The 15,649-nt window shown below is 44.6% G+C and overlaps 1 protein-coding gene across 1 annotated transcript in view; it reads left to right on the forward strand.

The window, feature by feature from the left end:
• Positions 1-324: 324 nt before the first annotated feature.
• Positions 325-15,649, forward strand: part of JAZF1 (JAZF zinc finger 1) — a 207,223-nt gene continuing 191,898 nt past the window's right edge. Inside the window, exon 1 of the mRNA XM_076331274.1 lies at positions 325-545. Within this exon, the coding sequence (XP_076187389.1) occupies positions 431-545 (115 nt within the window). The 5' untranslated portion in view covers positions 325-430. The remainder of the gene's footprint in view (positions 546-15,649) is intronic.

Here is a 15,649-nt window from a genome sequence, read left to right on the forward strand (position 1 = left end):
GTTAGTGGCGGGGCGCGCTCTCCTCCCCTCCCCACCCCCGCTCGGTGCCGGACGGCAGCTTCCGCCGCCCCCGCGGCGAGGAGGCGCGGGTGTCCCCCGGCGGCGGCGGGCGGCCCGGGTGCCCTGCTCCTCCCGCTGCTGGCGGCCGCCGCCGGGGCAGCACAGCTGTTACAGAGCCGCGCTGGTCCCTCCTCCCAGCTGCGGCTGCCTCATCTCCCCCCACCCAGCCCGTCCCTCCCCTCCGCCGCCGCCGCTGCTGCTGCCGCCGCCGCCGCGGCCGCCACCTCCTCCTCCTCCCCACCCCCACCCTCTCTCTCTCGCTCCCCATCTCTCTCTCTCCGTCCCGTTCCCCCCTGCCCCCGCCTCTCCCCGCCCTGCCGCCGCCGGCCCTGGCAGAGCAGGCACCGCAGGGGGATCTCGATGTAACACCATGACAGGCATCGCCGCCGCCTCCTTCTTCTCCAACGCCTGCAGGTTCGGGGGCTGCGGGCTCCACTTCCCAACCCTGGCGGAGCTCATCGAGCATATCGAGGACAACCACATCGGTGAGTGCCCGGCGGGGCCGGGGCAGGGGCCGCGGCCGGGGCAGGGCAGGGCGGGCGGTGGGGGCGCACCGCGGCGGCGGGCACGGGGGGGCGTGGGGGCCGCGTGTGCGGCGGCGGCGGGGTGGGGTGGGGGGCACAAGGTGCAGCGGGAGCCGGGGCGCGGCGGTGGCCGCCGGTGGGAGGGAGGGCGGTGGGCGAGGAGGGGCAGGAGGGGTCCTGCGGGCGACGTGGAGGGCTCCTCGGGGAGGCGGCGTGCGGCGCGGCGGCGGCGGCATGGGTGGGTGCGGGGGAAGCGTGCAGCTCGCCGGCCCTGGCGAGGGGGAGTTAGTTTGCATTGGCAGGAGGGAGCGCAGAAGCTCGGAGGAGGCGGTAGAGGAGGGAGGAGGACGGGCACAGCACGCCGCCTGCTGCTTCCGCCCCGGCTCTGGCTGTCAGGGCTCCGGGGAGGGAGGGAGGGAGCCGCCGCCGCGGCAGCCATTCCGCTTCCTCCTCCTCCTCCTCCTCCTCCCGCCGCCGCCGCCACTGCGTCCTGTCAGCGCTGTTGCTAGGTGTGGTGGGGAGGACGGGTCGCGCTCCGGCCGCACCGGCCGCCGCAGCGCGGGAGGCGCCTCTCGGCGGAGGGACGGCGTGAGGGAGGCCGGGGCCGGCGGCACGGTGGGCGTGGAGGGAGGGCCCGGCGGCGGCGGCCCGCGCCGCCGGTGCAGCCCCCGGGGCCAGCCGGGCGGGAGGCGAAGGCGGCCGCGCTGGGACCCGCTGCTGTTAGCCGCGGAGCCCAGGCCAGGCTGCGGAGGGCGGGCCGGGCAGCGCCGCGCTGGATCATCACCTGTAGGCTCCCCCCGCGCCGCGCAACGGCCGCTGCCCGGTCGGCCGCCGCCCCCCGCTCCCCTCAGCCGCCCGTCCCGCCAGGGGCGCGGGGGCGGGGACGCCGCCGGGCCTGCGGGCGGCGGGGCGATGACTCGTCAGTGCCTTCCCGGCGAGGGCGCCTCATGGGCGGCGGGCGGGCGGGAGCGTGCGCAGGGGCCGCCGGGGCCGCCCCTCGGCAGCGCGGGCGGTGCCCAGGGGAGGAGGGGGCGGCGCGGCTCCCGGCCGGCCGCGGGCGCCAACTTTCCCTCTTCCCCCCTCCGGCGGGACCGGCCTGCCCGCGCCCGGCCGGGCCTGAGGCGTTCCGGCGTGGAGGGTCTGCCGGCCGGCACCGCGCCGCCCGCCCCGGCTTCTAGCAAAGCATCTCGTCCCTGCGCCGTCCCCAGCCGGGCATGGCCCTGCCGCTGGGCTGCCGCCGCCCCGCACCTTCGCTCTTGGGCCTCGGCAGGTGTGCTGCCTTGGCTTCTAAGCTACTTCCCCTCTGAAACTTCTCGATTTTCTCTTTTTGCTAATAAAATGCAGTGCTTAAACTGTCAAAAATTGAGCTAATTCTTTGAAGCAGACCAAGTTTTAAAATCAGGGGAAAAATACAGAAGTTTTAAGTACACAGGATCTGGAGGCTCCTGTGTTTCACTAGAAGTATGAGGAAACAACATGCTGCTACAAAATAATGAAGCTAGCGTGCATTTCAGTTTATTAAGTTTTAATAGGCAGGCCTGAATATCTGAAAAAAATCACTGAAGCTTAAATTGTGAGTGTAACGTTATGTTAATGTAATTTTATAGGTCAGCGAGATGAAAGGTGTGGTTCTCATAATTATCACGATGCCTAGTATGAGGTAACAAAACCACATACCACAAAACTGTGTAATTTATGACTTGATGTGGTGCAAGCATACTGTTGTGATATTGTTGGGGGTTTTTTTTGAATCTCAGATTCTTAGCTGTTCCAGTGCCGTGCATCACATTATACCAGAAAAGCTTAGGGGAAACAGTTTCCCAAAACGAAAGTTCGTAAGTCATCTTGTGTGTCCCTCAAGTGGATTATCAACCCCTAGGTGCCACAGCCCACAGGGTGTCAGAAAAGATACAGTCCAGCCCATGTGGTCTGTGTGTTGCTGTGTAATCCCCGATCAGCGGTTCTGAGACTTCTACACAGAGAGGAGAACTTTATGCTGAAATACTGTAATTTCTCAATAACTGTATATTTAATTCTATAGCTAGTATTCATTACTTTTTTCTTATCTCAAAGTTAAAGTATTACAGATTGAACACACATACATTTAATTGAGCATGTCATTTGCTAAGACTTGCAGGATGCAACTGAAACTTTGCACATACGATGTCACACATGCAGCTGATTGAGTGCAAACGGGTAGAGAATGATGTAAGGTTGCTCGTGTTTCATCTTTAATGTTTCACCTCAGCGTGATGGCAGGTTAGACTTGACCTGCTTGTGTATACAAGATGCGGGTATGTTATGTTACTCACCTACATCAAACACTGGAAAAATCAGTAGGGAGTTGCACCGGTGCCACTGAGTATGGATCTCAGATCTCACGTGGAGGCTCAGCTTTATGGTTTGGTGCATGTGAGGGGCTCCTGGCGCAGCCTTAAGGATGAGAATCTATGAAAACTCACCAGATAAGCGCTCAGCCAAAAGGTGATTAACCTTTCCGAAGGTAGCTGGGAAATAAAGGAGTAAACATCTGAATAGGAGCTTATGTTGGAATTACTTTCTCAGTAAGTCTAATGCAAACAGTGTTCAATTTTTGCTATCATACAGGTCTAGAAATGGGCGCTGAAATTTGTTGCTTTAAAAGTTGACTGTAGTTTTTGGCATATAGAGCAGAGAGTAAATGCCATATAAAAGAATACATTACTTTGGACATACTGCGTGTGCTGCAGGAATAAAGAAAACTTGATTGAGTTATATTCCATTATTAGTTTAAACTGAAGTGGGCGATTGCTAGGCAGACGGTATTACAGCGCAGATAACAAACTTGATGCTGCAAACAGCTCTGTGTGGGAAGGCGTGTATGGCGTGGGCTCTTGATGGTCTGGCTGCTGCAATGCTGCTGCTCTGCCACATTTCACAGGATGGGTTAATAATCGTTCACATCATCAGTGGAGTGCTGGTAAGAATTTGGTCGTTTTTCAGAGCTGTATTGTGTCTCCGAAAAAGTGGGAACAAATACTTACCAAGGGGTCTTTTTTTGGTCAACCTTGCAAATAAAGCTCAACTTAGTATAAGAAAACACTTGTGGCATTCTGGGGACAGAATATATTTGGTTTCTGAGGGATTCTGTAGTTGCTTTCCTTAGTCATAACATAACACTCATGAATAATCATGTGGTAATGAAATAATTCAGTGTACAGTGGTTTGGTTTTTTTCTCCCACATCTTAGTGGTTGCCTGATAAATTACCGGTTACTTGAAACTGTATCATTGCAGATAACCTGGGAGAGTTGTGCCCATTGGATGAAATATTCAACTCTGAGGTGGTGCTATGTGCCCATCAGCATATCAACTGCTTTCTGGGTTTTGCATTTATGTATTGAAGACTTGTGAAGAGTTAGGCTAGCTCGGGAGCACTGCTTTGGGGTCTTTCATAAGGCCCTACTGGTGTCCTGCTGACCATGTTCTGCAGGAGAAACTCTTTAAGTCTGTAGCAATACTATCAAACAGTGTATTCACATTTTCTGTGGCTCATAGCTGAAAACAATTTAAATCAATAACATTGATTTAAAACTAATGATTAGTAAATGCTTCTCTGTGAGCTTTTTCTACCAGCATGTTGTCCAAGCAACCTGAAGTGCTGTTACCTTCTCTGCAAGTGTGCCGAGAAGGGGGGCTTTTAGGCTGCCTTGCTAGGCCGTCTCCCTGCCTCTTGGTTTTGGCTGCTCCAATCCCTCACAGGTAGTTTGGTTGACTTTTCTGATGTCTCTAGTCTGGGAGCAAAAGGCCTAATTTACTGCTATTTGCCAGATTCACACTGTAGAATGGAATGGGCTTAATCCAGTCAATTCCCCGGAGTACTGTCCAGAGAAGAGATTTAAAAAAAACCCAAAAAACCCAACAAAACCAAAAAACCAACCCCAAACTGCTGAGTATTCAACTGTGGCAACATGGCAAATTTTATTGCATTTCTGCAGTCCTGGTAGTGTCTTCAGCTGTGACGTTAGGAACAGCACCTCTGGTTCCACACAGTGTTTCTGAAATTACATTTAAGTCTTGGTATAAGTAAACTTCTGGGGCATTTTCAGCTGTTCATAGAAGTCCAGAGGGTCACATACTTTGGTTTCTGGATTTTTGGGGGGGTCTTCCCCCCCCCGTGATTTGATTCTTCCTCAATCTACCCATAGTTGAATTACATCCTTTAGATGTAATTCCAAAAAACCAAGAGTTTTTTTAGAGTGGGGGATCAAGTAGCTCCTTAAAGCTAGTTGCTAATACAAAGTTTACTCTGATGCTGAAGAGCCAATATTTAAACTGAACCTGTTAATCAGATTTTGACATCATCAATTTATTGATTTTAATTTTTGCTTTGTATTTATAGTTGAATATTTTTAATCACATGTGTGGATGAGGTTGTTGCTTGTATGAGCCACTATGTGTTCACTTGGTTCATGATGAGTACTGATATGCCGTACGCACCCGTGTAGCTGTATGGCTGATTTGAGCAGTCCTGCTTCTCTGAGACTCATCAAGCACTGAGGAAATGGATATGAATGAAATGAGTGTCTGAATACCCAGTGGTGGGCCCAAAGAGATGGAAGAGTGGATACGAAGAGACACAAAAGGTAAATCTGAAGACACTCTTACCTTAGTGGAAGTAGAGTTTGTTAATTGTATTGCACTGAAACCGCTAGAAGAATTTGAAGGAAAAAAAAAAACCTACCATCTGCTTATACAGTAATTACACAAACTAAGATGATCTACTGTCGCTGAACATTTCATCATAACTGTAAGAGGTCCTGGTGTGGGATAGTTTCCAGTGAGGTATTTGTGTAGTATTGCTGTCAGAACTGGGAGCTATGACGCTTCTCATCAAAGTTGACCGATTCCCAAATATTGGGATGGGTCCTGCAACAGTACTTGCTGTGGGAGCAGAGGCAGCTGCTTTCCTAAGTGATAGGACTAGCAGGAAAAATAACACTTCTTCAATAAAATAGTTGCAGAAGACAGACCAAAATCTTACATATAAAATACTACCCATCTGGAAAGTTCAGGTCATATGGAGGGGGAAAGAGGCTTTTGAAATTCCGTGTCTGGTGGTAACTTTGACATCTGCTACCTTCAGTGACTTCAATTCTTATTTAATATTAGGCAGTCACGGGGCCAGATTCCACAGCAAAGAGCTCGACCGGTTTAATAATCCATTGGCTGAATGCATGCAGCTTGCTTAAAGTTGGCCCTCTCAATATTTTCTCAGAAATACTAATAATGGTTGTGCTGTGTCCTCACTTTGATAGTAAAAGGTGTTGAATTACAAGCTGGCTGTGAGCACATGCAAAAATGGCGTTTGGGATTGCTAAAATGTGTGCTTCGCTCCCCTCTCCTGTGTTGCCCAAACTTCCACCAGCACGTTGGATAAAGCACAATATGAGATAGATGACAGCTTCTATATTGGAGCCCACAGTATGTTGTGTAAAACAAGCATAAAAAGATGCAACCCTTTTATGTTGCTAAAGATGAGGATGAGGGGCTACACATGAGCATTTATGGAAGGCCTAGCAAACTTAAGTCTGTATGAAAGATTTTGTTCTCTTAAAGCTGAGCTCTTCAGAACAGTGTGAACATCATTTAAGTGGTTACCATCATGCAACACTCTTTTAGCATTTGCTCCATGTGTAATTTAACATTTGGAGATGAGACTGGCTGTTTTGAAGAGGTGGTAGATCTTAACCCAAGGCTTTTTACACTGAGGTTGATGTGGCAACTAGATATATGGGATGCTTGGTTCTGTGTCTGGAAATTGGAGGATAGACCCGTGCTTAGTTGCCAGTAATGAGCATGAATGTGTGGCCTTGCAAAATAAATGAACAATTATGTGTATTTACCTCGGCAGTAGTACTAATTATTACTCATGGAAAGCAACTTTCTACATTTATGGCTACATTTATCTTAAGTTCATCCTCTGCCCAGTATTTCTACAGCTGTAATTTTTGTAATTTATTGAAAATGCATTTCAAAGTGATATGGAAGAATGTTCCAAGGATGTTGGTTATTTGCCTTGTAAGTTGGTGTGGTGAGGAAGGTTCTTCTATTTCAGGAAGGCTTTTCTATCAAATAGAGTCTTTTTTGACTAACAGTTCTAATCAGCACTTTTTTCCCCCACTTGTAATCTTGAGCAGAGCAGGGTTTTGGATTATTTTCGAGTTCCAAGTCTGGTTTCCTTTGCTCTTTGGGTTTGAATTTAAATTGTAATAAAGTGTAAGTGCAAAATTTGTAACAAATTCTAGGTTATATTAATCGTATGGAGGTAAATGGAATTGCCATTAAACTTTAACTAAAATGTGATTTTTTGATACTTCTGTGACATGAAATTTGTTCTTGTTCTGAGGTTACCAAGTATATTGAGGCTAAGGCATAAAGTGTTTTAATGGCGTAAAGCTTGAGTGGTATATTTTCTAGAAAGAAGGCGCTGAAAACAAACATCTGTGAACATGCTGCAAACTGATTTTTCCTTTTTAAGATTGAAGGCCTCACATAAAGCCAACAGGGATCTTTACTTTTTCCTCTGCTGGCTTGAGTGGCTTTGGGTGAGGCCCATTGCAGGGCTGCGTCCCTACCGTGGGCAGGGATTGCTCCTCTTGTACACCAAAAGATCTACACAAATACGAGTCAGAAAATGAAAAACTAAAGAAACATCAGGTAACTTGTAGCAGTAGTGTTATACTTCACTTGTGTAGGGCGTACTTACCTTTGGGGGGAAATTTATAGTGATTTTCATGTCTACTCTTCAGGGCGTGAGAGGATGTTTTCATAGTTAACCTGCAGTCCTTATGAGAATTGTAAAATAATAAGGTGGCTACCAGTCAAATTATCTTTTTTTCGCTTCATCATTTCTTGGGAAATGTGAAAAGACCAGGAATTGTATAATAAAAAATAATTTGAGGAAGAGGTGATGCTAGAAGATGAAAAAACGTATCTGTTCAATCTGGAGACAATCTTACCTACCATTCCTTCCTCTTGATAATATAATGCAAATACAAACAAGTAATCGGAAATATTTTGTATCAAGCTGCAGAATACTTTAATGCAAAAGAAATAAGCACTGGAGGCCAGCTGCTTCCAGTGTACTCTTTATGTTGCTCCTGAATGTGCTTTTTTTTCTTTATTTACAATTCTTTTTCTTGAATAAGCTGTGTTTCACTGAGAATTAATTTTATTTGTCTCTAGTAAGCGCCAGAAATTCAAAATCTGGATGATAAACATCTAAGTAAATAGTGGCTATATACACTTTGAGAAAGGCAGAGACAAAGATTTTAGTGTTAATTTGAAACAGCAGCAATTAGAGAATTGATTTGATAAATCAGTTGTGTTTAACAAAAAAGAGTCCTTGGTTTTAAAGGACTGTCTCAGTGAATAATTTCACAGTTAAAATTGAACAACCAATTCCTGTTACTCAGTGTCTAATTCTATCTTGAGACTTTTGGAAATGCTTTGGGGGAGTACATATGGTTTATTACACTTTTCTTTAGTTACGAGAGGCTGGAGCAATATTCTGATCTGTAGAATTGAAGAAATATTCCAGTTTATGGTTTAATGATTTTTCTTTGCTATTAATATTTGCATTTTTCACCCTGAATTCTTAGGAGGCTCCTTCTTAACTTTGTGCCGTGATAAACAAGGGGAATGGATGTCTTCACCAGAGATGCTGATGACACCGTGATGCTGTTTGTGTCTCTGAGTATATTACTACTGTGCTGTTTCATTTAAGATACTGTAATTCATTAAAGAATGAATTGACGTAAATACAGGTGTTAGTTACATCTTTTTAATGTTCCATCTTGTGTTACAAAGGATGGAGTAGACATAGAAGAAGAAACTTATCAGTTTGAGGGAAAAAATTGAGTGGGATTTTAAAACCAAGCTGATCAGTTCTCTATGGCCAAAAAGATTAGAATGTAATTGTGGATGAATTTTGAAACATTTCTTCTGATTTTGAGAAAGATTTCATTGCGTGCTAATAGAGGCCATCTTATTTTTTAAGAGTTTTTTTGTGAAAAGCTGAGCACTTTCATTTTGAAATGTTGGCATTGCTGAAACTGCTCCAACAAATTTTTTAATTTAGGAAATACTTGGACACTGCTGAAATCCCCCCCCCGCCTACTTTGTCAAACTTGAGTAAGCTGCAAACGTTTCTGTTCCTTCTGGAAATTCTTTTTTTTCCCCCAACATATTTTGCCAGATAGTAAATATTCATTGAATAAAAATAGAACTGCTGAATATCTGAGTATGCCGTGGAAAAGAGAAATAGATGTAAAGTATCACTTATTTCTTCAGCAGTGTGTAATGTAGTCACCATCTTACTTTCTGGGAATTATCCCAATAGAAGCAAGTGGAGCTGTAACCCAGAAACTGGGAGGTAGTACATTTAAGATGCAAGAGATCCAATTTCACTGCTATATGAGATTGGCATGTATACGTGCATGTGAACTCAGCCCCTTGTGCAGTAGATGACAGTGGCATTCAGTGAAGAAAACAACGCTATGTCATTATTTCAGTCATTTATTTTGATGCAGTCCTGCTGGGTATCTTCATCGGAGAGAGTGTGTGTGTATTAGAGTTCTGGGAGTGACCTCAAAATTCATTTAAAGGCTTCATGTAGACTTCAGATGCTTGCCTGCTTGCAGGTGACAGCTGCATACCAAATTGCTGAGGTCTACCCTTGCTTCCTTTGTCTTCAGATCAAAGGACTGACATTGATCCAAGTAAATTGGGTGACAAACTTGCAGGGAAACCCTGGAAGTTCATGCGTTTTTCTAGCAATCTGTTGGAAGTGTTGCAACTTCTGTAACTTGCTGTTGAGTGTCTTGCTACCTCACAGGCATCATTGATGGTTATACCGAGTTAATTGGGTGTTGTGAGCGTTGTTAAGGTCCCAGTTTTGATGCAAAAAATAAGTGAACCACTCATATACTCGTCTCTATTTCAGTTTGGGGCCAGGGAGCTTTTCTTCCTGTTTATCCTGCTAAGCTCTTGGGATGCCTGCAGAGCCTTCCTACCGAGGCGACAGGTCTTCATTATCTGAACTTTTTTTTTTTTTTTTTTTTTTTTTTTTTACATAGAGTAGTGGGAGGGGAAAGATAAGTGGAATTCTAAGGAAAACCCCAAATAACTGCTTTTCCCCATAAATTTGTTTGGGCCATATTGCAAGAGCTTCCTGACTTACTTAATGAGTATGCTAATGTGAAAAAGATGAATTTGTGGAAGGGGAGCGAAAAATCTCCACAGCAGCAACAGCACAGAAAGGGGAAGAGGCTCAGGAGTATGCTGCTTTACGCTCTCAGGCCGGGGGTTAGTCATCCAAATACAGAGTATCACGGATGTGGCAGGATGGACCAGGCAGTTGACAGCTTCACTGACAGTAACAAATTCACTAAAAATTGCTTAGAACTACTATGGTATTTGAAGGGAAAAGGAAAGCTAAAAGGTGTTTAAAATAAAATCCCATGGTTGCACAGCCTTCCAGGGAGGAACTAGGATGATCTGGGGTCCTCTACTGTAGTTATAAGTGCTCTATGCTCCTGGGAAGACATGGGGCAAAGTAGTGGTGTGGTTGTAGAGGGTGGGAAGATAACGTTAGATGGGGTTTTTTTATATGCACTTTCATTTCACAGGACTTCGCTAGGGAGTATTCCTGCTCCCAGGCTCAGTGTAAGCACTTGCTATACTTTAGAGAGACTTTCTAGCTGTGCTGTAGGATTCTTTCCACACAGTCCTAGCATTGGTGGTAATTGCATTTTCCTTACACCTCAGAAAATCTCTTAAATTGCCTAAATACTCCTGAACTATGTAAATGCTCTTATAGATGGGAAATGCTGAGGCTGTAGCTCTGTCAGTCCTCTTGCTTTGTCTTCAGCAACCATGCTTAACAGTGGTTCCAGATTTTGGTCTCTGTCCTAGGGCAGCTATTCAGAGAGTTAGCTACCTGTACCTAAAGTCTTGTTCTTGTTTCAGCTATCCAGAGTAACCCCTTTCTCGCTGGCAAGTTTTTTGTGAGATTGTGAAGAGCCGGTCTTCAGAACAGAGCAAATACCCCATCTTTGCTGACAGTTGCCTCGGGGCAATTACCCAGGGCTCTCTTTAGACCAGATTCAGCGGGGAGATAAAGTCTGTGTTGGACACCATGATCTGGAACATAGTTATATGCCAGGGAGTTTCAGTGGCTTGCTCAACCTGCTTCCAGAGCCAGGATAAATATCAAGAGTTTGTTCAGGTATGTGACAATAATTGGATGCCCAGGGTGGGGAAAATGTATTTGTTGCTGTTACCTTCTGTGGATATTTTTGGTTGGATTCTTGTATTTTAATATTAAGTGGTTGGATTTTAATTAAAAAAAAATATATATAAATTGCCTTTGAACAGCCTTTACCTGATGAATTTTAGTTCTGTAGCAATTTTCATATCTCTGAGTTAGAAATCACCATGAAAGAGATTGGCAAGAAATTCTATATCTGCTCTTGCTATACCTGAACTGTATGTATGGCCTCAAGTGCATTTCAAATATTGAAACAAATATAATAAAAAATGAATATTAATTTATAAGCTTAATCAATGTTCTGGAGATATGCTGGGTTAATGGATAGCTGCTTTTTTTTCACAATGGCGACCTGACTTTTTCCTTTCTTTCTTTTTTAAATAAAAGGTGCAGTTCCTGTAGCAGTATCACCCTAATTCTACATTCTACACCATGAAACGTGGTGGGTGTACAGCTAGTGACCCCTTCTGTTCTTGCAAACAGCACAGTGTGCCAGCCACAGGATTGCTTACTGCCACTTAGTATTCTGGAAACGAAGGAATGCCTCTTCCCTGACCTTGCCTATATAGCAGCCATAGCATTTACATTTGGAAACCAAATCCCCTTGCTATGCGCCGTCTGTCCCCCCTGTCGTGTCCCCCCCCAAGCCCTTAATACTGGAAAGGAGTAGAGTTTTGCCTGCAATGGTGTAAGTGGCTGCTAAAGATACTTGGTACCTCATGAATTCAAGACTGAGCCCAAACACATAATTTTGCAATTGCTTGTTCTGTAGTAGCAGGTGTGCATAAATATTGAAGGCGTGTTAGTATTTGTTTATAATCTCTAGTGGTGTTGTGTGGCTAGAACCATGGCATGGAATTGAGTATACAGTTTTCTAGAAAGAATCGTTAACTTATGTGGTGTAATAATTTAAAATTTGTTATGCAGTCATTGTATTCCATTAGACTTATTATATTGATAATTAGGAACAATAATTCACGCTGATCTTTCTGCGTGTGTAATTTTAAAATACTAATTGTAATTGAAGACCAAGTAAATGTTTCTTTCAGAAGCCTGCAGAGATGCAGGTGGTTAGGATAAGAAGTGAGAACTGAAGAGAGGTGGTTAGGAAGAGCCCACGTATTTAGTTTGTTTTTGGCAAATTGACATAAGATAGTACACTGCAGAGGTAAGAAGGAAAAAAAACCTTCCAGTATCTGTATTTTGGGAAGACAGTTGTGTGGGATTAGTCATCATTTCACGACTGAAAAAACAGCATACAAACTGGGGGGTGGAATTAAAAAAATTTTGTTTCCTCGTCTGTGTTGACCTGTGGAACAAAGACAGACCTTTACATCTTTCTTTCTTCTGTTCTGTCCTAGCTTTGCTTCCTAAATCAGGAAAATTCAACTCCCCTCATCACCTGCCACCTTTCCTCTTATCTGCCAAGCCCTTACTGGTGGTGGAAGGAAAAGGATTATAAATTCCATACCTACCTGTTGCTGTCCATGGAGGAAACTCTGCTCTGGCGGTGTTTAGCTTTTGTTAAGCAGTTATGTTCACCAGAGCGTTCTGCTACGCATACATACAGACCACAGATTTTGGTTCTGGGTGCCCCAAAGTGGTTTGCCCTTTGCGTAATAAGTATCCACCTAGAAAGGTGTTAAACGTGCATTCTGTGGTAGAGTTGGTGGGTACCTGGTTTAGGCTTTTTAGGGAAATCGGAAATTGCCTACTGTTCTGTTACTGCTTTTAAAAAAAAAATCTCCGGCTGGTGTCTGTGCTCACCTACTGCTGACCGTTCTGACTGTTCGTTCTGTTCTCTTCTCCTGTTGCTCCACAGATGAGTGGTTTATGGGAGCCTTTCTATCACGGTTGCTGCTCCTATGTCCTGGAACCACTGAACCGATTCATCCTGTAAAATCTCAAAGCCTTCTTTTCTTGTGAATGCTGATTGTTCTAATTTATTTATTTTTGATGCTCTGTAGGGCAGGTGTGGCTTAGGAACAGGACCCAACACAGGCATAATAGTATGTTATACTGGACTTGTGTTGTTTAGGCCCCTGTGTTAGTGCGTTAACCATATACGGAAGGTGCCTTTCTCATCTTCACCACATGTGTGATGTTTGTCTTTCAAACTGAAGAATTAATGCTGAAACACCAGGTTTCAGGGCTGAGGAGACTTGGATCTGCACATATCGGCCCCATTCTTTACTAATGTCTAATATCTTTTTGCTAATTTTCGCTCTCTTCCTTCTAGAGAAAACAAAGAAGCAAAGTATAGCAAGGAGTAAAGATGAAGAAATCTGAAGTTGAAGTGAGGAAGGAAAGGAGTTTGTGAAAGACAAAGGAGTCTGCTTTTTTTAATGAGATCTTTAACAGGAGGTCTTGGTTGGGGTTTTTGAATCTCAGAAGCTGGGCAGAGTTACCTGCCTGAATAGAAACCATGTTTTTTCTTGCTAGTCAGAGACATCCCTAATTCAGGAGCAAGTATACAGGCCACACGCTTTCTCCTGACTCACTTTGGGGTTGGATGCTCGGGGTTGTTCATGCAGTCTGCCTGAGGCATGTAGTTGATGAGATTCAGAGCTTTTAATGGATGCCAAAAGCATCCTCAGTATACTGCCTGCGAAGTCCTTACCTAATCCTAATCCTTACCTAATCCTAATCCTTACCTAATTTATCTTGAAAACCTCTCTTGTTCATGTTACTAAACACCTCCTCATATGGGATTTTTCTGTAGGTTATTGTAGCTACCTTTTCAAGCTGTCTCAATTCCTCTTAGTATTTTGAATTTCCCTTCTCTGCAGGTGACCTGTTGTGGTGCTATTTTTTAACTCATTTTATGTAGATCACGCTCCTTAAGAGCAGCATCAATGATCTGGATGTAGGTAACTCCCTTCCATATTTTCATTTTGAAGCAGAACTTTACATATCTGAGACTTGAAATTTTTTGCTTGGCTTTGCTGCTCAGGATGCTGAGAACTGAATGCTCAATCCAAAGGGCAGGGTTCAAAGCACTGGTTCTCAGTGTATGCTGAAGCTGAACAGCTTCATACACATGTATGGTGTAAGTGGCTGCTAAAGATACTTGGTACCTCATGAATTCAAGACTGAGCCCAAACACGTAATTTTGCAATTGCTTGTTCTGTATGTATACTTCATACACAGTGTATGCTGTGTATGCTGAAGCACTCCTGGTGAAGAAATAAGCAATCTCCTTCTCAGATATGACACATCCTCTTCCTGTTCTTCCAAGAATACAGTAGACTTTCTCTTAAGGTCAGTTTTAAAGCCATCCTGTTTGGAGTCCCTGGATTCATTAAACGTTGGACTGGTGGTCCATCCCTCCTAAACAAACATGGTTTTGTTGTTGTTGTAGCAAAACTACTTTTTTTCTTTCTTTCTTTCTTTCTTTCTTTCTTTCTTTCTTTCTTTCTTTCTTTCTTTTTTTTTTTCTTCCTCTTTCCCCTCCCAGTGGTTCCACAGCAGAACATACCTCTTTTCAAGATCATAAAGGCCTTCCCTTCTGGGTATCCTTTGGTTGCTTTCTACCTTGTTGTCATAGGTAGGTGGCTTAGTAGAACAGACTTCTTAATAATAGCTTCTCTGGCAGGCAGTCTGCAGCTAATTTTGAGACTGTTTTTGTGGACCTCCTCTCCTGACTTGTGCACTGATTTACTCACCATGAGCTCATTGCAGCTTCGCACCTTTGAACCTCTGGAGTTAAGCAATTGCACATCTTGCATGATGGCAGTTTTTAGAATCCAGTAGGCAGGGCTAATGACAAGCACTCAAGAAAGCAAGGTTGTTGGTTTGTTGGGTTTTTTTTTTTACTTTACTTTTACTTACTTTACTAAGAGCAGAACATAAGCATGAAGAACGTTACCAGAAGGTTTCACGTTTGTATTTGGGTAGATACAAATCTGATTTGGATTCCTTTCCAAGACAGACTTCTATCTCACAAGCGTCTGAGACAGCAAATTGGCTGTCCCCCATTTTAAAACAATGCACCAAGTTGAACTGCTCTGTGTTGTATATTTTGAGCCCCAAAGTGTCTTACAGCATGGCAAAGAGGACCTGCTTTCTCTGTCGGTATCCTTGCTGTGCAGTGGAGTACATATGTTGTTGATCGTTAGGTAGATGAAGCTGAAGTCTCACAGTCCTCTTGCCTCCTTGCTTTCTACTAGTTGATGCTGTGGTGTCAGGGCTGTGCAGTAGGATGTGGAAAAGGATCCCTACAAACAAAACAGCTAGTGAGTAATCATGTCCTAAGCAATATGAATTTACCTGGGCAGAACAACATACTGCCACTTCTAGTTGAGCATATATCCACGTGAGTTCGACAAAATTGCCTGTATGGTATCTCGCAGAACATCACGTGCTGGCTGACTCTGAGACACATGCACTGTTTGGTGCCTCCGGTTGCATAGGTGATTGCTGGGCTGTGCATCCCAGAGAAGAGCACAACTGTGATATTGCTCTATTTGTAACACTTCGACTGTTTTATATCCATAGATACACTCTGAGTTTTCTCTACTTTGAGTGGGGAGAACTAGTGATTTGGGGGATGACAACACATATCCTAGTTTTTGCATAATCAGCATAAGATACTTTTCTAGAGGGGTTCATACTTAGGAAGTGCTGAGCTCTTCACCCTCTGAAAACTGGTGGTGTCTCCTTTTGGTACTGAGTGCTTTTTAAAATTGATGTGTATGGTTTAGTTAAACAAAGCTGATCGACTGTTATGTGGAAAACCTGTAGTAGTTATACTG

This window comes from Aptenodytes patagonicus, chromosome 2 (genome assembly GCF_965638725.1).
Source record: "Aptenodytes patagonicus chromosome 2, bAptPat1.pri.cur, whole genome shotgun sequence".
Taxonomy (NCBI): domain Eukaryota; kingdom Metazoa; phylum Chordata; class Aves; order Sphenisciformes; family Spheniscidae; genus Aptenodytes; species Aptenodytes patagonicus.